Raw genomic sequence first — 24,562 nt, 5'->3', positions numbered from 1 at the left:
CTTGAAATCAAGCTTAAATGTATCTCTATACCTCCCATTAATTAATTGCTCCTGGTTCTTCCCTCTGATGCCAAGCAAGGAGGAGAGGTACAGTCCTTCCACAATAGATTTCTATATCCACTTAACAAAGTAATCATGTGCTCTTCAAATTTTCTTTTATTTAACACAAAGATCCCCAAGTTCTGGAATCAGCATATGACATAAGCTTGACCTTTCTACATCCTAATTACCATCCTCTGGAAGCACTCCAGATTGTCAATGAACTTTCCCAAAGATGGTGCCCCAAAGAGGGCACAACCCTACAGCTAATAGCTGACCAACTCAGAAGGCAGGAAGATTCTCATCCTTATAGTCTTCACCATCTTGCCTTTCACCACAGCCCAAGATTACACATTGCCTTGGTTGCCACATTATACTATAGATTCCTATGAAACACAGTTTTCATCATAATACCCAATCTGTCAGATTTTAGATCCTGAAGGAACTTGGAACAATACTGTGCTACTTTTTTGTGCAGCAAGTCTTTTCCTTCCAGAAACAATCACTGTTATAGGTAGAATAAAAATCATTTCACTGTGGCCAAGGATGGATAAGAGCCACATGACCTCTCAGTTTGTGCTTTTTGATCCCTTGGTTTTCATAGGAATCTCCCATCTCTCCACCCCCACCCCATTGGTGCTTTCTGTTCTGTACCTGAAATGTCACAGTAAACTGTTTGTTGATAAAGCCTGGCTTCTCGAGGGTGAAAGATCACACTGACTTCAGTTGTAGAATTGGGCCAAACATCTCCTACCTGAAAAAAGAAAAAAAAAATCACTGGACAATCAAAGGAAGAAACATCCTCAAAATGTGTGCCATGTTCTAATCTCTTGAAGAAGCACCAGGGAAATTTTCAATAAAGAAAGGGAAGCATGATTTTACGATATTATTGAGAGTGCTGCATAGAAGAGTAACCATCTGTAATTGGCTGCTTCAAGTAGTGGCATAAATCAAAAATGTAAATTTCAAAAGGGAATAAATAAGTTTGGAAAACCAAGATGTTTGAACACATTTCTAAAGCTGGAGATTGATGCCAAACATGCATAGTTCTTTGCTGTAACACATTCCTTCTTTTCCCTTGGTGCCACTAACTGGCACAGCTACTGTCATCGTTTGTCTTTACAGTGACATCAGGAAGGTGATGTCTTGACTTGCAAGTGAACTGGATTTAAATGAGGCAGTCTTACTCTTCTCCCCAAAGATCATCTGAGTCCACTAGCAAGACATAGGTCAGGGCAACAAGAGATGATCCTACATATAGTGGAGAACCTTACCTTTCTTAAACTATGGTCTCGGTTTGTCTCAAGTAGCAGGCATTCAGTGTTTTAAGACTAGGTAAGAAATGAGACAAAAGATGGCCTTATTTGCATACTCAGAAAAGAAAAGAAAAGAAACTTGGAGGGAAGACTAACAGCATTTCTGGCCAGAAATGAAACGATAGTTATTTACACTCACCCTGAGTGCATTTGCACTCACAACTTGGGAAGAGTACCCGCCCTTGGAGTTTGTTCAAACTGTCCTCAGATATTTGACTCTTACTAGCTGTGTGACCTTGGGCAAGCCACTTAAGCCTGATTGCACTCAAATCCAGATCCCTCTCCAGTGGTCCTGATTCATGTCTGACCACTGGATCCAGGTGACTCTGGAGGAGAAAGTGAGGCTGAGGACTTAGCACAGCACCCCCTCACTCAAATCCAATTTACTTGCTTGTCATGGCATTACCTCCCTGATTTCAGGGTCCTCTTGGAGAATGAAAGACAAAACATTAATCAATGTGACTTGGACTAGAACCTATTATTGGCCAGTCAGTGAGTGATTTGTATTTAAAGCTTAGATAAAGGCTCCATTTGAACTTGATTTTCCAGAAATCATAAATGAAACTTCATGGGACAAAAGAGTTTATTGTCCCCTAAGCCCTCCTCAAACCATCACAGATCATTTCCTACCCTGCCTCCTATCCTTGATTTTTCCTTTGTAAGTTTTTCCCTAGCTCTACTTCCTCACTAGTTCTTTTCTGGAACTCAACTTGCTTGCTATACCTCTATTCAAGAGTAAATAAACTCATCTGTCGCCCATAACTCTGGGTCATTGAGCTGTAAGCTTCACTCTGCTCAACCCCAAACTGAACTTCAACAAAATCATGTACAAGATAAATTGAGAACCATTAAGGGAGTGAAGGCACTAGAATTAAGAAGGATTGGGAGGACAGCTAGGTGGTGCAGTAGGTAGAGCACCAGCCCTGGAGTCAGAAGGACCTGAGTTCAAATCAGGCCTCAGACTCTTAATAATTACCTAGCTGTGTGGCCTTGGGCAAGCCACTTAACCCTATTGCTTTGAAGAAACCTAAAAAAAAAGAATTGGGAAAGACTTCCTAAAGCACATGGAATTTTTAGATGGTGCATGAAGGAACCAGGAGGTACATAGGGAGAGCCTTCCAGGGATGGAAGACAACTAGAGATGACAATTAGAGTGTATTGTTCATGGAACAGCCAGGAAGCCAGTGTCACAGCATCAAAGAGTCCATGTTGGGGAGTAAAGAGTAGGAAGACTGGAAAGGTAGAAAGGGATTGGATTATAAAGGACATTGAATGCCAGAGGAATTTTGTTTATTTGAAGCTTTCAAGTTGAGTTGGGGGTTGGGGTGAGGTGGCAAGGTGGGACCTGCATTTCAGGAAGATCACTTTGGTGACTGAATGGAGTAGAACTTGAGGCAGGCAAACCCCACCATCGGCCATTGCAATAATACAGATGTGAAATGATGAGGGTCAGCACTAGGATGGGGGAGTTGTCAGAGGAGAGAAGGTGGCCTATTCAAGAGATGCTGCAGAGGAGAACTCAGGACTTGGCAACAGACTGGGTTCAGGGGGTGAAAGATAGTGAGGGATCTAAGGTGTCTTCTAGTTTGTAAATTTGTGTTTTGCTGATGTTTGTCCTCAACATTATTAGTGTGGTTATGCTTATGGATAATTATGTGTTCAGTTGTGAACATAATTGAGTTTAAGATGTTTCCTGGACATCTAGTTTGAGATGTCTGAAAGGCAGTTGGAGATGTGAGATGGGTAGATTGTCAACTTGGAGATGGTAAATCAATCCATGGGGGCCGTTAAGATCCCCAAATGAAGAAATAAAGAGGGAGGAGGGAAGATAATCCAGGATAAGACACCTTTGGTTAAAGGGCATGAACTGCCCTTTAGGAGAATGATGACATTTTTACTGATTGAAGTGGGATCAGATAGGCAAGAGAACCAGGAGAGAGTGGTGCCTTGAAAAATCTAGAAAAAAGAGTGTATAGAAGAGAAAAGAATGGTCAACAGTATCAAAGTCTGAAAAGTAATCAAGGAGAATGAGGACTGAGGAAAAGCTTTAGGATTTGACCACTAAGAGATGACTGGTAACTTTGGAGAGGGCAGTTTTGGTGGAATGATGAGGTCTGGAGCCAGGCTGTAAGGGTTAAGAAGGATTAAAAAGGAGAGAAAGTAGAGGTTTTCTAATGGAAAGCCATAAAGGGCAGAAGAAATATAGGACCATAGTGAGGATGGAAGGTCAATTGAGTTATTTTTGAGGATAGGGTTGAAATGAGCATTTTTGGAGTCATTTTCAACTCTTTGTTTCCTGCAACACAAGTGTGTCAGCAAAATGAATATACACAGACCTAAATTCAAATCAAGCCTTAGTACTTTCAGCTGTGGGACCTGAGGAAGTCACTCAATACCTGTCTGCCTCAGTGTCCTCATCTCTAAAATAGAAGTAATGATAGCACCTATCTCCCACGATGGTTATGATAATGAGATAATATTTGCAAAAGCTCCTAGCACATAGTAGTAAGTTTTCTTTCTTTATCCAATCAGTTCTGAAGTCATATTGATTCTGCCTCTAGAGTCTCTTTGATTTTGTCAATCCTCTACTCATAGTGCCAGCACCTTAGTACATCATCAACTCTCACCTAGACTATTATCTTTACCTCCAGTCTCTCAGGCCCGCCTACTAATCTTTCACACAGCTGTCACAATAACTTGCCTAATGCACCAGTTTAACCAGTTATTCTACTCAAAACCTTTCATTGGTTCCCTGTGACTTCTAGGCTAAAAGACAGACTCCTTACTTTAGGCATTTTAAGTCTGGCTTACAATCTACCTCAACCTGCCTTTCTACCTGATTTCAGATAACTCCTCTCATACATTCTTTCTTCCAGACTTGAATTTTCTTTTCATTCTTCAGAGTTTTCCTGTCTTGGAAATCTTTCCTTCCAAGTGCAGAGCTGGTGCTATCTTGCCCCTGGATCCCTTCTTCCCTACTAGCTCAAACTTATCTTTTCTCTCTTGTATTTTCCCTATAACACTCTCTCCCCATATATCTTCTTTGCCCCATCACATGCTACATGTTGTTTTGTCTACCCACATGCCTCTTGTGTCTCCCTATTCTATGGAAGTTCCCAAGGGAAAAAAAAAACTGTCTTGATTTCTCATCCTTGCATGCCCAACACTTAGCAAAATGCATATTATATCTTAGGCACTGGATAATTATTTTTTAATGAATTAGTGATTCCTCAAAACAAGGGAATGCACATCACCTGGAAAAAGCAGAGTGATCATCCCCCAAAGTTTACTTTGAATAAGTTTGGAATCAAGAAAGAAAACAACCCCTTAATAGCCTGTGGTTTTCCTATGATTTTTGTAAATGGGCTAGATGATCATAAGTAATGAATACATCCTAAATCTATAACACAGAAACACATTTCCACCAACTAAATGGAGAACCAGAAAAGACAATCTGATAAATAATTGGGCTCCAGGTTCAGACAGTCCCCAATGCATATTCTATTTCTAGTCTGGCTGGAAATGAACAAACTGCCAGAGTCAAGAGCAGAGAAGGGAACAAAGCAGTTTAAAATGCAGACATCAAAACAAGAGCAGGGAAATAGAGAACCAAGAACCACTTGGTTTTATTTATGAACTTAATCAGTCTGAGCAAGTACATTCTTCAGGCAACATTCCGATTGATTACAAAGGGAGCTGTTGGGATGCTGAGTCTTAGAACCAAAGAGGATCTATTCTGTTCACCATCTTTAACATTGACACAATCATGGAACCAGGAGGGTCTCGTCGATTCAGGACATGAGCGTATCCCTTTCTGATCATATGGATTTGGAAAGGCTAACTCTTCTGGCTAACCAGCTCTGATGCCAAAGCCACCTTTTATCAATTCTCATCTTTAAAGCAAATTGACTAGGGAAAATGGGAGGCATTAATGTATCATGAATGTGAAAGATGAAAGAGACCTCTGGGGCCATCTGACCATGCATCCCCCCCACCCCATAATTTTGGGTAGACAGGCTGAAAACTGGTCTGTTCTCAAAAGAAAGCTTATTTCTTGAGGATAAGGCATTAGATCAATTTACTCTAATCCCAGGTTCACTTTATGCCTTGTCAATAATCCCAATTTTTTTTGGTGTCACAAAGTGCTTCCTGAGTGGGAGACAACTAGAGTGGGAGCCCAGAGCCCTGGGTTCTTATCCCAAACATGCTGTTTAATTAGTTGGCTGACTTGGGTAAATCAATTCTCTTTGGGTCTCAGTTTACTAATCTGTAAAGAGAGGGAATTGAATGAAATGCTCTCTAAGATTTCTTTTGTGTCTGACTTCCTGTAGGTTTAATACTGTGAATAGTTCCTTGCAATCTGGAGGATGGCAAATGCCCATTATAATTTAACGCTTAATAAAACTCAAATGAAATTTTATTCAGTGCCAATTGAATCTTATTGAATCTGTTAGAGCAAATGAAAAATAGAGTACTGAAATTTGTTTGCTTTCTAGTTGAAGAAGTAAAGATGTGGGATGCAGTCCTGTTTCCCACCCACAGCCCAGGTTTTTCTGGCCTGGTCTATTTATAGTAGTTCCAGGTAGGCACATTTGGAAATACAGGAAATCTCAGAACTGGCCATCAGTGGGTCCTGCTCATTTCTCAAAAGCTGAAAGGCATGAAGCCCTTTAAACTGAGAGAAAAAAGTACAAGGAAACTTGGATCCACAGAATCATACTGAGGAGGAGGAAGAGTTTTAAAAACAGCTGCAGCATCAATATATTCGCAGCTGTGAATTCTACTGAGGGAATTGCTTCCATCCTCACTGAGGGAAATGCTTTTTATAAGATCATTCATTTATTGTTTCCCCATCACCAAATCCCATGGACTTCTGGTTTTCTTCTCCATGGTCTATTTGATAAGAAAATCTCTCCTTCCTTAGCTTTGGGAATGTTGCTTTCTCAAAGTTCTACTATCTTGTTGATTGCTCCTTTTCCTTGACAGGCTCATCCTCCTCCAAAATGACATCACGGAAAGGGCACTGGAGTCTTGAAGCCTGGGAAAAAACCCTGCTACCTACTGCCCATGTCATTTGGGTAAGACAGCTAACTCCTGTGGGCCTCAGTTTTCTTACTGATAAAATGGAAAGATCAGACTAGTGGTCTCTAATGATCCCATTCCTAAAAACAGGTTATGGCAAGGTATTGCAAGGTCACAGTCTTCCATCTCCTCCCCCTCTTCTCCTTCACCTCCTTCTTCCTCTTCATCCTCCTTTCTTCACTACCTTCTCTTCTTCTTCTTCCTTTCTTCTTCTTTCTTCTTTTCTCTCTGTCTCTCTCTCTGTGTCTCTATTTCTTTCTCTGTTTCTGTCTCTCTCTGTCTCTGTCTCTTCCTCCTTTTCCCTTTCCCTCTCCATCCCTTTCTCTTCTTGATGATGTCATCCTCTATCAGTGCAGATCAATGACTATTCTGTAACTACTAGCCTTGGACAGTTGCAATGACCAGTGTGGGTCTGAGAGCAAACATGAATCTAGATACAAGGATTCATATATCAGTAAGCATTTTAGTGTCTGTCTGTGTTGTGGAGATACAGATACAAAGAATGAAATGATTCCTGTTGTTCTGATGGAGGGGGAGAAAGGAACAAAGAGTTCTATGTAAAAAAATATACTGCATACAATTAAATTAATTACAAAGTAAGAAAACACAAGCAGTTGATATATATATATATATGCATACTTGGTAAAATTATATATACAAAATACACTTGTATGCATATGGAAGTGGATAAATATACAATACTAGCTAGTATTTATGATTCATTTTGAGGTTTGTTGGCAAAGTACTTTAAAAACATCTCATTTGATTCTCACAACAACCTTGGAGGTAGGCATTATTATTATCCCTATTTTACAGATGAGGAAATTGAGGCAGAAAGAGAGTAAGTGACTTTTCTAGGGTCACACATAGTCTAGAGGCAGAATTCCAGCTCAGGTCTTGCGTAATCCAAATTCTGTCTTCTATGGATGATTTATCAGTTGCTTGAATCACAATGCAGTTTTATGGGGTAGGGTGAAAGGGGCTCTCACCCCTTGGAGAAAACTAAGAGGGAAGAAAGGAAGGTGATTTCAGTGTTGTTGGCCTAGATAACTGGGAAGATGGTATTATCTGGTTTTGTACATATTTAAGATGTCTTCAGGAAATTCATTTTAAAAGATCCAAAAGAGAACTGTCAATGTAGACGTGGACCCCTAGGAAAAAATTAAGCATGATATATAAATCAGGGAATCTTTAGCATAGAGATTATAATGAAACTCCTCATGGAGATGAGGTCACCAAGTGAGAGAGTAGAGAATGATGAGAAGAAGGCTGAGGAGAAAGTAGTTTGGGGGGGGCATTCGTGAAAAGAAAGCATGATATGGATGAAAACCCAGCACAGAAACCTGAGAGTGAGTGGACAGATGAGATGGGGGGCAACTAGCAGTAAGCAATGTCATCCAAACCTAGAAAGGAGAGAATATTCAGGAGAAGATCAGCACAACTAAATACTACCAGGAGGTAAAGAAAAATGGGCATGAAAATTGTCATGAGAATTAGTACCTGAGAAATAATTGATAATGTTGGAAAGGTCAGTTCTGGTTGAGTAATGAGATTGGAAGACAGGCTGGAAAGGATCAAGAAGAGAAGGGAAGATACGGTGGCAGCTTCCTCCAAGAATTTAGATAAGGTGGGAAAGAAATCTATAAGATGAGAAAGTTGAGATAGGCTGAGCAAAGGAAAGTCGAGAGAGAGAGAGAGAGAGAGAGAGAGAGAGAGAGAGAGAGAGAGAGAGAGAGAGAGAAGAGAGAGATTTCTTTTGCTAAACTGTCCTAACTGTGCTGTAATTATGAGAATCTAAGCACTGTGGTGGACAAGAAGTTGTAAAAGGTCAGGAGAAACCCAGAAGTCACATCAATGGATGGATCCATTTTGTCACCAACTTTTAGCTCCAGGGGTAAAGGTTCCTCAGAGGTAATCTAGCCAGCCTTCTCCTTTTACAGGTGAGAAAACTGGGGTTCTAGGAAGGAAAGCAAGTTGGCCAAGATCACACAGATGGAAGTCATCTGACTCCTGAACCAGTGGTCTTGCCACTACTCTGCCACCCCCCACTCTAATCAGAACAGTCTAAGATTTCTATTAGAGTCTAATAGCACTCACATTTGTATTTTAAAATATACCTGAAAGTGACTTTACAGAAATTTCACTCAGGTGAGAGTGTTAATTAACTGAATTTTATAGAGCTTGCCAAACAATTGGTGGGTCTCTATTTGCTCCTCCCTGGGATGGATCACTAAGTGGAAGCCCAGAGTCAGTGGGCATGATAGTTAATGGGTTAATGGACAATTGGTGAAGATATAGGTGAACAATATGCCCAAATGAAAATCCCTAACCCATCCCAGAAATTTTTTCAACGATTTCACATTTTCCTTGTTTATAAATCAGTAAAATCCCTGAAGAGAAAGACTTCTTTTCAAAAATGAAAAGTAAGTACAAGGAAGTCAGATTTCTCCCACACAAACAGGAAGCCATGAGAATCAGCAATTTAAAACTACAGCCTACATCATACAGTTAGGCTAGACTGGTTAGACTCCACAAAATCTTTTCTTAATTTGCTAGTCTGTGAGAGAAGTGCCTACACTCTGGGTCTACTTGAGGCAAAGAGATCTTGTGAGGAAACTAACTGGTAAAGAAAGAAATAAAGAAATGCAGCTGCATGCAATCCATCATTAACATCTAGCTGGAACAAGACAAATGACCAACTAAACAGTAAGCGGTTTTCCCATTCCATCATAACATCTCAAGGTAGGTAGCTACACCTACTTTAAAGTCTTCATATACTCCAAGCAATGGACTAGGAAATCATAAAAACGTTCTCCTAGACATGGCCAGGGATCAGACAAAACACAGAAATGAGTTCCCTCCAACTTCATTTCCAATTCAATAGAAATTCCTATGAGATTTGCCCAGTCACATATGATTTTGTGATTTTCTTGTCTTCCTTTGGAGAGAACAGACTTGTCCAGGAGAAGCCTTTGTTCTTATAACCTCTTTTCAGTAAGAACTGGTGCTGGTTCATTTAATGAGCTACAGGGAAACTTGCTGTTTCTAAAAGACATCCCTGAGCCTCCTTCCACCCACACTGGCTCCCCAATACAATAGTTTCTTCATGGGTACAATTGGGAAAGGTTTGGCTGAGCAGGAAGAGTATGAAGGGCTCAGTACTAATAAAGGAAGGCTGAAAAATAACTAAAGCATGATGTCAAGACAGCTATGACTTATCAAGGACAGTAAGCTAACAACAATCCTTGTCCTCCCTTCCCCTTTCAGGTTTCCATTTCTGAAGAGTCAGCTCCCACATGTTTGCAATGTGACTCATGGCTAATAGTGCAGGAGGCTGGAAAATTTCTACAACAGAAAGCTTGCTCTTGGTCCTTTGGTGGCCACCTGGGCTCCTTCCTGAGCTGGGCTGAGATAACAGGCAGTGAATGTTTGGGAAAATAAATCAAACTCTATTTGAGCTATTCTCTAAAAGATGACATGCCTTCTTGCAGTTGGAACTCAATGCTTTTTTATTCCTCCCATGGTCATCAAGATAGTTCTCTCCATTTTTGATGCTTAATTAAGTTAAACTTATGGTTCTTGAATTCCTCTTGGAGCTTTTGTGTTGGCAGTTACACCCACTCACAAGAAGAAAAGTGACCCACTTCCATTGATTTCCATCAGGGAGCCAGGACTTATTTCAGTAAGCATCGTTAACATTCATTTTTACACTTTCATTCAGAGTATGCCAGATGATTGATAGTTTAAAATTTTCATCTTCTCAATCAAGCAACACACATTGATGAGCTACTTCTCATTGTGCAGGGTGCTAGGGATCCAAATTCAGAAATAAAAGACTTCAGAAAGCTTATATTCTACTGAGGAAACGCAGAAATGGATAAAAATAGATAAAAGATATTAAAAAAATCAATATATAGAAATTTGAAAGAGAGAGTACCTTAGGAAAGGCTCTGTGTAAAAAAGGAGGTGGTGGGCCTTGAACTCACTTTGGTAGCAAATAAGGAATTATTATTAGTAGCAGTGAGGAGGACGGGCTTGTGAGATAGCCAGGATAAAGGTGTGAAGAAGGGATATGGAGTGTCACTAGTGAGGAGTGGCAAGAATGCCAGTCTGGCTGAACTGCAAAGTAAGAGAAGGGAAGGGTAATATATAAGGAGACTGGAGAGGTAGGTTGGGGCCAGATTGTGGAGGGCTCTAAGAGCCAAACATGAGTATTTATACTTGATTCTAGTAGTGACAGATGAACATTGGAGTTTATCAAGTGGGGGAGGGAGAGGGTCAGAACTGTGCTGTGAAATGGAACAAAAGTGACTGGAACAAAACCTGAAAGCAAAGCAGTCATTCTAATGAGAGGTGATGCTGTCCTCCTTGAGAGGGATGGTTGTGTGAACAGAATGGGAATGAATGAAAGAGACTTTGGGGAGGTAAAATGGTGGCATTTGGCAACTAATTGTGTTGGTGGGTGAGGGGAAGGTGAGGAGTTAAGAAGCACTGAGGTTATGAACCTGAGTGAGCAGAAAGATGGCAGCGCCCTCAACTGAGAAAGAGAAATTCTGAAGAGGGAAGGGTTAGGACAAGGGGAAAAAGAGATGAGTTCTCTCTAGGACATGATGAGTTTGAGCTGCCAACAGGATGTTGAATAAGAAACTGCCAATCAGAAGTTGGAGATGTGTGACTAGAGTTCAGGAGAGATACCATGACTCAATATACAGATTTGAGAGTCATCTGCATAAGGATAATAATTAAAATCCATCCTAAAAAAAGTTGACGAGAACTAACATATCCAGAGATAGGAAACCAGGCCAATAATCAATGGAATGACTTCTCAAAGAAGTCCCAGTCTTCAATAGAAACCAAAATCTTAGTATCAAAAACTGTAACATGATTTTCATGTTCTAAGATTAAAACAGTTAGCATTTAATCATCCAAAAGTCTTCCTCCATGCCCCTCTTTGCATTGAAATACTTGAAAGTACCTGTTTTACTGTTATCTTGTGTAATTTTGCTATCTCTTATACTTTATGTTTCTTCCTTAAGGATATAATCTCTTTCATCACATTCAATTTAGATCAATGTATATCATGGAAACAATGGAAAGACTAATAGACTTCCCTCTGAGGGGATTGGGGGGAGGGGAGAGATATTAGGGGGAAAATTGTAAAATTCAAACTAAATAAATAATTTAAAAAAATTAAGTACATGTCTTATACTTTAGAGGGCCTTACCAAGTTCTTCAAAGAATATATCTACCTTCTCAAGTTTGGCAGAAGATGGGACACATATATTCCAGTTATTTTCATGGTGATTTACTATATGCATAGAGACCTAAGATGACTAAGTATTCCATGAAATTATGTTTCCCATTGTCTTGGCTCCTGGGAGCCAACTCTTTAAAATCCTTTCTTATCTTGCTAATTTTAATCATCTAATTTAATCTCCTCATTTTATATTTAAGGCAATTAGGGGTGAAAAGTAGGAGAAACAGGATAAGAACCCAGACCTTCTGTAAAGCTTTAATTCTTGATTATATACTTTCTATCATGATCATCATTTTCACCTAAGACCAAATTTAAGAAGGTAAAGAAGAAGAAAGTATAAATAATGTCTATTCATGGTTTACCTAGTCCCTTAGAAAATATAACCTATAGGGGAGGCTAGGTGGCACAATGGATAGAGCACTGGCCCTGGAGTCAGGAGTACCTGAGTTCAAATCCAGCCTCAGACACTGAATAATTAATTGCCTAGCTGTGTGACCTTGAGCAAGTCACTTAACCCTATTGCCTTACAACAACCAAAAACAACAACAAAATATAACCCATAATGATCTTGTTTCAATTAGATTAGATAATAATATATGTAAAGTGCTTTGCCAGTCTTAGTCTGTCTTATAAATCCTTGCTAGCTAACTAACCCAATCATGTAATTCTTTTGCATTAGGAAAAATTCCTTGTGAAAGCAGGCAGACCACCTTCCATCAAGCATCTGTATCAGGTAATTTACATGGAAAATTCTTATGGATTTTGGTTTAAGGGTTGATTCCAGAAAGAAGATTCATTCTCTCTCTCTCTCTCTCTCTCTCTCTCTCTCTCTCTCTCTCTCTCTCTCTCTCTCTCTCTCCCCCACTGTTTCACTCATTTCATTTGGGTAAGCAAAGTATAGCAGGGAAGACATTTTTGCTCTTTTTCTTTAGAAAGGGGAAAAGAGTAGGGAGTCAGGAAATGACAGTTCATTTTCACAAAACTGAACCGCTCTGCTGGTTTCAACAAAATATCTTTTAAGAAGAGACTAGCAAGGTTTAATGCCTATGCCCTCTCTCAACAAAAATCTCCAAGAGTCACTAATGAATGTTATTATGAAAAGAAAAACTGAACAGCATGTGAGAGAGACAGAAAATCATTATGGATCTCATAAACACTGCTGATATTAGAAATGATTTACAGACTTCTCAGGGAGTGGGATATTACCTTTTCCTGTTCCCAGCAATAATTTTCTTCCACCAAACATAAATGGAATTAAGCTCATTTATTATAAAAAGCACCATTTTCACCCATCTCTGTTAAGAGGAAATGCTTTGCTTCCTATTGGTTGAAATGATGCCTTGTCATGAAGGAGTTTACACTGTACTGTCCAATCTAGTTTCTATTTTTTAGTCCCAAACTACAGGACTGGTCATTATGAACATTTCACTGTGATATTCATAGATTTGCATTATACAGAGCTGGAAAGAAACATTTCAGATAAGTAAGCTTCATATGAAAATGTACTATTCAACCCAGAGAATGAGGAGACACATGGTCATCTTACTTTTCTCTCTTCCTCTCTTGATTAACCACCGAATTCCCACACAGATACCTCTTTTAGATTACCAAAAATATCCAAGGACTTAAGGTCATCTATACCCAACAAGACAAACATGAGACTCATGGGATTCTTTCGTTTGCCTTCTGAACCTTTGGTCCATTCCTGCTTCATAGGGTCTATCATTTCAATTACTGGCTTCCCTGTGCTCCCACTTCCCTCTACCCCCCCCAAAAGTGCCTTCCCTGCTATTCCTTAGTTATCCAAGTGGATCAATCAATTAATTGTTCAAATGATAAGCATTTATTAAGCCAGAAGATTAAAATAAGATTAAGTATTAAAAATGGAGAAGAATTTGATAATTTCCCAGTTAGCATTTAATAAGTCTAGGTACTAAACAGATACACATATTAGAGAACAGGTACACATATTAGAAAACATAAACAAACTAAATAATAAGGACTAGCATTTACATAACATTGAAGTTTGCAAAGTGTTTTATATCTGTTAATTGTTTTGATTCTCACAACAATCCTGGAAGGTAGATGTTAATATTATTCCCATTTTTCAGAGGAGGAAACTGAGGCAAATAGAGGTGTTAAGTGACTTAACCAAGGTCACACAGCTAAGGGTCCAAAGCACCATTCAAACTCAGTCTTCCTGACTCCAGATCCAGGATTCTATATACTGAATGACCTGGTTGCTTGAAGGACCATGTGATTTTGGGGGAGGGCTGAGAAGGGACTCAGGTAATCTCCTTTAAAAGTGGTGATTGTCACCTTTAAAGGAATCTTGAGATTCTTAGAGACAGAGATAAGGAAGCAAAGCTGTCCAGGAATGAGGAATGACTTCTGCCCAAGTTCAAGGATAAGAGATGGAATATCACATGTAAAGAGTAGCAAGCAGCCAGTTTGTGGCTGTGTAGGAAGAGAATGTGAAGAGGAAAGGTAGATTGAAGAAAAGTTATAAAGGTTTATTTTTGTTCTTAAAAATGATGGGAAGCCACCAAAGTTGATTGACACAGTCAGTCCTGTATTTTAGGAATATCACTTTGGCAGCCATGATAGTCATTCAAAAAGTACTTTGGGGGTGACTTGGTGGCTCAGTGGATAGAGCACTGGCTCTGGAGTCAGGAGGATCTGAGTTCAGATTTGACCTCAGAAACTTGATTTACCTAGCTGTGTGGCCTTGGGCAAGCCACTTAACTTCATTTGCCTTGCAAAAACCTTTAAAAAAAAGTACTTTCAATTCAATAATCAGTCACCCTCTATGGTCAACCTGTGTTAAGCACTGGGAATACAAAAAGAGACCAAACTCCCCCCCCCCAAAAGAACCCAACCTGTTCCTTCCCTCAAAGACCTTGGTGGACAAACATATACAAAACAAGGATAAACTGATGTTTGTCCTCTTTCATTTTTTTTTTTTGAGTAGAGCCGATGACAGCAATAAAGTGATGTCTTAACTTGCTCATGAACTGAACTTCAGTAAGGCAGAGTTGTTGCACAGCCTCATTCTGTCTTCCAGAGACACACAGAAGTCTAGTGGCAAGGTAAAAGTCAAGATGACTAGGGGCAGCTGGCCCCGAGTTCAATTCCAGCCTCAGACACTTGATAATTACTTAGTTGTGTGACCTTGGGTAAGTCACTTAACCCCATTGCCTTGCCAAAAAAAAGTTAAGACGGCTGGAAATGGTCTGGGATGCAGGGCTGACCTTGGTATCTTCAAAGTCTCACCAAATTCTATGTCCATAGCACCTTTAGCTGCCTTCATGGCTCGTGGAACAAATTGTCCTCATCTGCCCATTCTGCCAAGGAGTCTTCACAAATTTGCAGTAGACATACCCCTAAACTCAACAACAGGTTGGGGCCTTTCAGTGACCTTCAGTTTGCTTTAGCCCATCTGAAAACATATGTGTCCAGGGTGTGTCCACTGTCCATACTCTAGCTCCTTGAAGCCATGGGTAAGAGCTGAAGGTGGACACCAAGGATGAATGAGTTGCCCTGAAAGGGGCTTAGCAGCCCTCACACCAAGGTCCTCCTGAACATCCCACAGAGCCAAACTGGATAAATAGTTAATAATCAAGAGAGTGAAAGCACCTGAATGAGGAGGAGTTAGGGAACACTTCTTGTGGGAGAGCATTCCAAGCAGGAGGGAATGCCAGAAAAAATGGTGGGAACAAAGACCTGAAATAGTCAGGGGACCAAGGTCACTGTAACAAGTAAGCCAGCCTTGAAGTAGGGAGGTCATGTACCTAACTATTACTAAGAAGACTTAGTAATGAAGGAGGGGAGATAATAGTCCAGGAGTGGAGGGAAAGCTCTCCTATAAAAGAAAGGATTAAATGGAGTCTTGCAGGAAGCAGGGAAACTGAGGCAAAGGTGAGGAAGCCTGGAGAAGAACTAGATGGAAGGAGCAGTGAGCAAGAGCCAGTGGAGCTAGACTGTAGAATGCATGGAGGTGAGGAACTGGTCCAATAACTCAAAGAGTGGGAAGAGGCCCAATTACAAGGATTTCTAAAAGCCAGACATGGGACTTTATATATAATCCACAGGAATTTAACTTGGTCATACTTAGGCTTTTGACCATCTCTTTGTCAGTTGAGAGAAAGAGTCATTGGGCAGAGTCCAGCTAGAACCCGACTACTGTCTTAGAACCAGAGGTGATGAAAAGTGACAGTTTCATGATCAGTGATAAGAGGGTACCTAGAGGAGATGTTCTGAAGGCAGAAATATCAAGATCTGATGTGTGAGTGGTTGTCCAGGGCAAGCTATGGGGTCAGCTGGATGTCCAGGCTAGGAGAGGGACAGTCGGGAGGCCAGTGTCTCCAAGGAAGTCTTTAGTTCTTATGTAAGTGGTATTCATAAAGAAAGATCTTGTAGAGTTGGTAAATTAGGCCCTAGTATTTGCTTGTTCATCTTCTTTTATTCACAACAACATCCATTTCCCCCCACAAAGGGTTTGATTTCCTCTTCTCTCTCTTATGGATCACCCCCAAATAGACTGGTTATAGTGTAGCTGGCCTTTCCATTTTTGTGGTCATCAGCACTGCTTCTACTTCCCCAAAGGGCTCATACCTGTGCCTGATGTTGAGTCCACCTAGGTGGTGCTACCCTGTTGACATCTTGCCTCCTAAGCCAAAGCTCCAGGCCACAGTCTAAGGACTTGTTCCTCCCAACTCCTAGAGCATTTATTATCCATCCATAGGTTAGGGACCTCTCATAGTCCTTTCATGGAGTCTTCAAGATTAAAACATAATCAAACCTAATCACACTAAGATGCTATAATTTCTAATTTGGTAAACACCAATAGATATAACCCACATAGCAATAGGTTTGGGGGGGTAGTTCTCAATAATTTTAAGAATATATAGGGATGCTGAAACCAAAAAAGGTTTGGAACCACTGACCAATATCATTCATTTAACATCTAACACACACTATCCCTGTATTGTTATTTATCTTTTTACATAAATGCTCTGCCTCCAACTTTATGATAAGCTTCTTTGGAGCATCTAAACCTTCTGCTCTGTATATACTAGATGGCATAAGAAAATGTTTACTGATACTGCGAAAGATGGGGCAGCTGGGTGGCACAGTGGACAGAGCTCTGGGTTTGGAATCAGGAAGACTCTTTCCTAAATTCTAATCCTGGCTGTGTCCTGGGCAAGTCACTTCACCCAGTTTGCCTCAGTTTTCTCATCTGTCAAATGACACTCCAGTATCTTTGCCAAGAAAATCCCAAACAGGGTCACCAAGGATCAAACGGGACTGAAAAATGACAGAACAACAACAAACATTGAAAGTGCCAAGATTCAACCTACAGACTTTCCCAGTCTCCCTGGACGACTCACAGAGCTAGCCGTCTTAATAATATGTATGATGGGCAGGAGATGAAGTCAGATCCCACTTCAGACCCGATGGTTACAACCACTGTTCCCTTATCTATAAAATGGGGATAATCCTAAGCACCTCCCTCCCAAGGTTGTTGTGAGGACTGAAGGAGATCTTATGGCCTGGCTCTCAGTCACATTCTCGCTGTTCGGATGAGGTTGGTATCACTTACCACCGGTTCAATGAGAAAGATACTGCCAAAGAAGAGCATATCATTGGTCTGGATGATCTGCCTCTGGTTCTGGAAAGCATGGGAGATGACAGAAAGGTGCTCTCGGAGAGACGGGTCAAGGATACACTCCTGCAGAAGTGCCTCTGTCTTCTTCTCCTCTTCCTTGGTCAGGTCATCGCAGAGCCTGGAGTTCAAGAGGAGAGCGGAGTGAGAGGGAGCAAAAGCCTGACCCCTGAACAAGACTTTCCAAAGAGCAACTTAAGGGCCACCTTCCACCATCAGTCACTCAACACACATGTCTTAAGTGCCTACTCTGCAGCAGATGCTATTATAACTGTTGGGTGCTAGAGATTTAAAAAACCAAAAACTAACCCAGCCAGTGTCTGCCCTCAAGGGGATTACAGTCTCATAGGAGAGGCCACAAACAACTACCAACATACAAGAGAGATACATACACATACATTTATGCACATATTTATAAATATATATATGTTTATGATAAACTAAAGATAATCTCAAAGACAATGCCATTCTTGATCCCTCTAGTTGTTAGCATTTTCTCTCAAAATTATTCCTTTTAGTATATGTGTGAGGGAGACTGGAGTTAAGTGACTTGCCTAGGGTCTCACAGCCAGGAAGTATCAAATGTCTGAGGTCACATTTGAACTCAGATCATCCTGACACCAGGGTCAGGTGGTCACCCAGCTGCCCCAAAATTACTTCTTATGTATCTTGTGGTTTTACTTATTCCTGTACAAATCATCATCCTCTAGTAGAATGTAAGCCTATTGAAGGCAGCATTGGTTTATTTTTGTCCTCGCTTCTTCAGCTTTGTACCCATGGTAGGCACTCACTTAAATCTGCTGGGTTTATTTTTTGTTGGTTTGTTTGTTTTAATTCAATGGAATCTCCCCTCCAGCCCAGATGTACCATCCCCAGGATGTCTGAACCACTTAGGTGAGAGAGCTGCCTATGTAAGAGAAACATAGAACAAGCATACTTTCTCCAATACTTGCTCTTTATGATTAAAACATTGGATTTTTGAGGAAGAAAATTCTAGATATGGATTTATAGGAAAATCACCTTTTCTATTAGAAGAATTCAATAAGCTAAAAGGAGTGGCAGTTGCCTAATGTTGTTCATTAGGTAAGGCTTTACTGTCATGGAAACTGTGGAGCTGTGACAAGCCTTAAATGGAAGTCATCATGTTAATTAATCAACCTTTGGAATAAATAATATCTTTGCAAATGTCTTTAAAGTTTAAGGTCAAAAACTAAAGCAATCCTGTTGTCCAGAGGTAAACTGTGAGGGGTTTTTCCTTAACAAATAATGTCTCCAGTGTGTGGAATGATCTGATTATATTTAGTGGAAATATATTTAAAAATCCCATCCTACAAACACTTTTGACCAATTTTCTCAGCTTCTCAAATCTAGGTGACCAGGAAGTCATAAACTCTACAAATCTTTTCTTTTTTTTTCTTAGCAGAAATAGAAACCTAGAATTCTAGGTTGTGGAAAGGTCACTCAATAGTCATCTAACCAAATCTCCCACTGAATTCCTTCAGTACCATCTCTGGTGGGTCATCCAGACTCTGCCCTATTCCTTCCAGGTATGGAAGTTCTCCAATAGTATAAGGCAGATCACTCCATTTAAGGACAGCTCAAATTATTAGAAGTCTCCTCTCATACTGAGTTATCACTTGTCTCCCTATAATTTGTGTCCGGGGGTCATCCTGGCCTCTGGAAAACTACAGAACGGGTCTCCTCCCTCTGTCATGGGTTTGAAAACCACTACTGTTGACGTAGCCATTCTGGGAAATATTCTTGACTCAGACCAGCCAACCCCTATGCTCTGATTTTGCCCCAGCAGCCTCCTAACTCTATTTCTGTAGATCCTTCCTTCCTCCCTTGGGTGAGTTTTTCCCATCACCTTTATTTTGGGGAAGGGAACTCTGATTAACCATCTTATATTCTCTAGACTTAGCCCCCATGGAAGGATGCCTCCTTTCCCCATCTTCCCCCAACTCCCCTTGACCCATGAGAACTCTCTTTTTTTATTGTATTTGTTTCTCTAGATCTTAGCACAATGGCTAAGGACAATAATTGACTTATTGAATTATCAGACTTATTGACTCACAATATCAGCAGCAGCAGCTGACATCAGGTTACCTGCTTTGGAAGGCAAAGCATCAAAACTTAGTCTCCTCCAACTCAATTCTTTCCAGAACAAGAATACCACGACAAAGCTGGTGCTTAAACAAAGGGGGGGAATTTTTCCATTGGGAACAGAACTGAACTTGGTTCAGTCCTTACAAAAGGGCAGCATCATCCCCACTGGCAACCTCTGCCAGAACAAATAGGTCCCAACGATCCAGGGAGATGGACTGAGAAGATGATTTTAAGCTGTTGATAGGACAGGCCTTCATGGATTCAAAACTGACTTGTCTCTTATCGATCTGTCTCTCTCTTTATCAGCTAGGAACTGGGAGGTCCATGTGACCTTGCTTAAAGGGAGAGAATGATAGTCAAACCTCTCTGTTTTATAGACATGCTCTGCACTTTTGAGATCTTTGTTGTGAAGGACAAAGGATTAGCAGAAACCAATAGGACTCTGGTTGGTGCCTCTATCATCTTCTCAGGGGCCATTATACAGTACTGCCCTGGTTAGAACATAGCTTGTGGAGGGGCACATGGAGGTTCTTCTTCCACATTAGGGCTCCCCCTCCTCAGTTTCTAAGGCTACACTCTCCGTTTCTAATCATTCATTTGTATGCCTTCCCTGACCTGTACTGCTACTTCCTGTGGCTTCTCTCAAAACCACCAAAGGTGGGGAATTGTTCCTCACAGGTCCTTTCTCTGTACTCCATGGCTGCATGGGTCTATTGCATGCTGCTCTTATCATCTCCCTACCAATGTCAGTGACTTGTCATAGTCCCCTTTCTCCTCCTCCCAGGGATCTCTTCTACATTGCAGAGACTCATCTCTTAGTCTCTGCAAACTGATATCCAAGTCTCTAATGTGGGCCATGGGAGAAGGACACTCTCAGCCTAAAGGCCCCTTGTCTCTTCCATTAACGATTGCTTCCCCAAATCCCCCACCACATATTCCCTATAAGATTCCTTAAAAACCAAAGTTTGGTTTTAGATTAAAAACCAAAGCAGCACCCCACCCCCATTAGGTTTTAGAAACAGGTCTCTCCAACTTCATTGTCTCACAGTACCTGATCCCACTTCTTTCCCAATATTCAGGTGATATGATGCCCATCTATGACAACTGGGTCCAGAACCTAGTCCAGAGCACTCGTCACCTAGACAGCCTCTTGCATGGTCATGATAGTTATTTACATATTTTCCTCCCTCATTAAAATGTTCATTCCTCGAGGACAGGGTGTTGCTTTGGCTTAACCTCCTATCCTTGTAGGTTATTAATTAGAATGCCTGGCTCAGAGTAAACACCTAATAAATGGTTGTTGACTGAATGACATTTTTTTTAAAAAACTGGAAAACATCATTTTCTAGCCTATGGAAATATCTTCCAAATGAAGAGTTTCAGTGGGATTTGAAGCCACCTGTTAAAAATATAAAAATGGGTCTCTTTCCATTTAGATTGTCAGAACAGCTGATTAGCATTAGGTGAGAAGGGAATTTACTAAATGAATTTCAACAGAAACTTTTGTGGAATTGGTAGATTTATTGAAAAATGAGCATTATAATTTACTAATATATGGAAAACATTTGGCAAATCTTAAAGTGCTATATAAATACTAACTACTTGTGGTAGTGAGCCCAATCCCCAATTCAACCAGTCTATTTGCATCTGCATATCAATCAATATTTATTAAGGCACTGAAGTAAATGCTAGAGATCCAAAAAGAGACAAAAAGACAGCCCCTACCCACAAGGAGCTCAAAGTCTAAGGCAACAAGCAAACATAAATACATATAAGTTATATAGCTTATACAGAAAATAGAGGAAAGGCACTAGAATTAAGAGGGGAAATGGGAAAGTTTTAAGGTAGAACAGGAGACTTTAGTTGGGAATTAAAAGTTAGCAGGAAAGTCAGTAGTTAGAGGTGAAGGAGGAGAGTGTTCAGGTATGGGGAACTATCACAGGAAATGCCCAGAGCCAAGAGCTGGAAGCTCTTGTCTTGTTTGTGGAACAGCCAGGAGGCCAGTGTCACATAATCAAAGAGCACATGAAATACATATCTTATATCCTAAGCCTGGGGTGGGGAACCTTTTTTTCTGCCAAAGGTCATATGAATAATTTTTTTTTTTTTAGTTTTTGCAAGGCAATGAGGTTAAGTGGCTTGCCCAAGGCCACCCAGTTAGGTAATTATTAAGTGTCTGAGGCCACATTTGAACTCAGGCCCTCCTAACTCCAGGGCCGGTGCCCTATCCACTGTGCCGCCTCCCCATATGAATATTTTTAACATCATTTTCAGGGATACAAAATTATCAACTTAAAACCAAGTCTGCCACATTGGATCAAATATTTCATTAATTCACCTCTAAAAACTCCAAGATTTATTGAATTTTGAGTCCAGCCTGTGGTTGCCATGGCAGCAGCAGACCAAGTGATTTCCAGGGCCATATATGGCCAGAAGGCCAATGTTCCCCACCCCTGAACTAAGGTATAGGAAGATTGAAAAAGTAAGAGGGAGCTAAATTATGAAGGGTTTTGAATGTCAAAAAAGGGGATCTGATCCTGCAGGTGACTGGGAGCACTGAAGGTTATTAAGTAGGCGCGTGAGATGGTCAGACTTGTGCTTTAGAAAAGCAATTTAGGGGCCAAATGGAGGATTCATTAAAGAGAAACTTGAGATAGGCAGATCCCCCCCCCCCCCCAAATAGCTATTACAGTAGTCCAGAGGTGATTAGGGCCTGTACCAAAGTGGTGGCAATGTCAAAAAAAAGGAGAAGTATTAAAGTGATTTTTACAAAGGTACAATCAGTGCTGGCAACATACTGGCTTTGGGGGTGAGAAATAGTGAAGAATCCAGGATGACTCAGGTTTGAACCTGAGAGTTGGCAGAATGGTGTTGTCCCCTACAGTAACAGGGAAGGTGGAAGGAGGAATGATGATGAAAATGGGATTGTACATGTTGAGTTTAAGATGGACAGGACATCCAATGAGGGATGTCTCAAAGGCATTTGTAGATATGTGATTCAGCAGAGAGTGGTAAGCAAAAGAGGTAGAGATCAACATAAAGATGGTCATTACATTTATGGGTATTGATGAGATCCTGGAGTAAAGTAGTATAAAGGGAGAAGAGGAGAGGGCCCAGGATAGAACCTTGAAGGACACCTATGGATCTGGAGGAGAATTTAGCAAAGGAGACAATGGAGAAGTAGTCAGTCAGCGAGGTAGGAGGAGATCTGGGAAAGGGGTGACCCAAAAGCTGAAAGAGAAGAGGTATCAGGGAGGAGAGAGTCATCAGTTGTATCAGGGGCTGCAGAAAGGTCAAGGAGAATGAGCAGTGAGCAAAGGTCATTGGATTAGGCAACCAGATCATCACTGGGCACTTTAGAGAGAGCAGTATCAGAGGAATGGGGAGGTTGGAAGCTAAAAGTAAGAGTTTAAGAAGACAGTGAGGAGAGAGAAAGTCCAGTGACTCTGTGGGGCAGAAGCGTGATTGTTTTCCAGATACAGCTCTTCCAAAAAATTTGTTTCCGTGATGTCTCATCTTCTAGCAATGACAGTCATCCAAATCGTAACCAAATCTATATTGTGTCATACCAATCAAACTTCCAAAGTGGTACTTTAATGGACCAGGCAGCATAATAGCAAAATACATATGGAAAGACAATAAATAAATAAAGGAAAATGATGAAAAAGAGAAGGAAGGAAGGGCATCTCACAGTACCAAGTATCAAACTATACTACAAAATTATTTGGCACTGGCAAAAAAAAAAACAAAACCTGAAAAAATTATTCAGTGGATCAGTTAAGGTTCATGAGACCAGAAAAAGCAAAGAAGCACAATGTTCCATAAACTCAAGGACATCTCTCCTGGGAACAAGACTTATTATTTGAAAAAACTACTGGGAAAATTGGAAAGCAGACTGGAAGGAGTTAGGTTTAGATCAAAATGTCATCCTACATAACACAAAAAAGCTCCAAATAAATTCATGAAATAGATATAAAAGGTCATAATTGTAAATAGATTATAGGAGCTAGAAAGAGATCTTTCACAAGTAGGGGGAGGGAGAGAGTTCTTGAGTAAACAAAGGATAGAGGTACTCTAAAAAAATGACTAATTTCAGTTACATAAATTGAAATGATTTTGCCTAAAAGGAGAGTTAGGAAGGGAAATAATACCAATGCAAGATTTAAAAAGATTTCTTTATAATAAAGCATCTACAATAAAGAACAGCAGATCAGAAGGGAACACGAAAGACAAGTGTTGATACTATCAATTTAAAGTTCAAATGTGTGTTAAAAATTATACAAAATACAGATTTCATATTAAAATATTCATGTTTGTTGATGTGTCAAGTTCATTATAAAAATAAATTTCAAAAACTATGCTGGAACAAAATAAAGTATCCAAATAAACTGGACTGAGACTGACTTTCAAATTGTTACCACAAAGTATTAAAACCAAGATTTTAGAAAACTACAAAGCATTTCCAATGACATCCCTCTCATTAAAAATCTATTAGTAATAATGTTATTTTATGGAAAGTAGATACATTTTTGTTCTATTAAATAAAATCAAAGTCATTTAAAAATATTTCATCTCTTCATTATTTCATTTATTATCCATTTAAATGTCTCCTCCAGTAGGGAACTGCCCTGCCATTTCAGAGATTTGCTCTAAACAAAACAACTCCAACAGATTATGACTTCTCTTTGAGACACTATTTAGATTTCAGGATTCTGTGCCTGAGAATCTAACATCTTTGCCATACAGACAGCTTGTTTTCCAAGCTTTGGCACCTTTTTAGTCCTTTTGGACATAAGACTCTGCCTGGAATCCTTTAAGCCTAATTATGATTGCCAGGCTGTTGCTCCCTATGGGCATCAGGTAGGACAAGATAAGCTTTTCCTGACAGTCTCCTGCTCATTGCCACAGGTTCTTTTTTTCAGAATTATTCTTAGAAGGGATGCTTTTAAAGCTAAGCCCCTCACCCTTCCCTAGCTATAACTATTCCTTAGTTATAGGCTAGCTTACTTTTTCCTATTGGGCATTAGCCGGCTACCATTGATGACCTTCTGCCTCTTACACTTCTTCAAGACTGAGCAGAATCCTTTCTCCCAGATG

General features: G+C 40.3%; 1 protein-coding gene across 13 annotated transcripts in view; it reads right to left on the bottom strand.

The window, feature by feature from the left end:
* HYDIN (HYDIN axonemal central pair apparatus protein) overlaps positions 1 to 24,562 on the bottom strand; it is a 509,309-nt gene that overhangs the window by 253,290 nt on the left and 231,457 nt on the right. For all 13 annotated transcript variants that reach the window (XM_074199124.1, XM_074199133.1, XM_074199118.1 and 10 more), the window contains 2 exons: positions 17,297 to 17,480; positions 694 to 793 (listed from right to left, as the gene is read on the bottom strand). In XM_074199124.1, the coding sequence (XP_074055225.1) occupies positions 694 to 793; positions 17,297 to 17,480 (284 nt within the window). The remainder of the gene's footprint in view (positions 1 to 693; positions 794 to 17,296; positions 17,481 to 24,562) is intronic.

Source organism: Macrotis lagotis, chromosome 1, assembly GCF_037893015.1.
Source record: "Macrotis lagotis isolate mMagLag1 chromosome 1, bilby.v1.9.chrom.fasta, whole genome shotgun sequence".
Lineage (NCBI taxonomy): Eukaryota > Metazoa > Chordata > Mammalia > Peramelemorphia > Peramelidae > Macrotis > Macrotis lagotis.
This window is presented reverse-complemented; position numbering and strand designations above follow the sequence as displayed.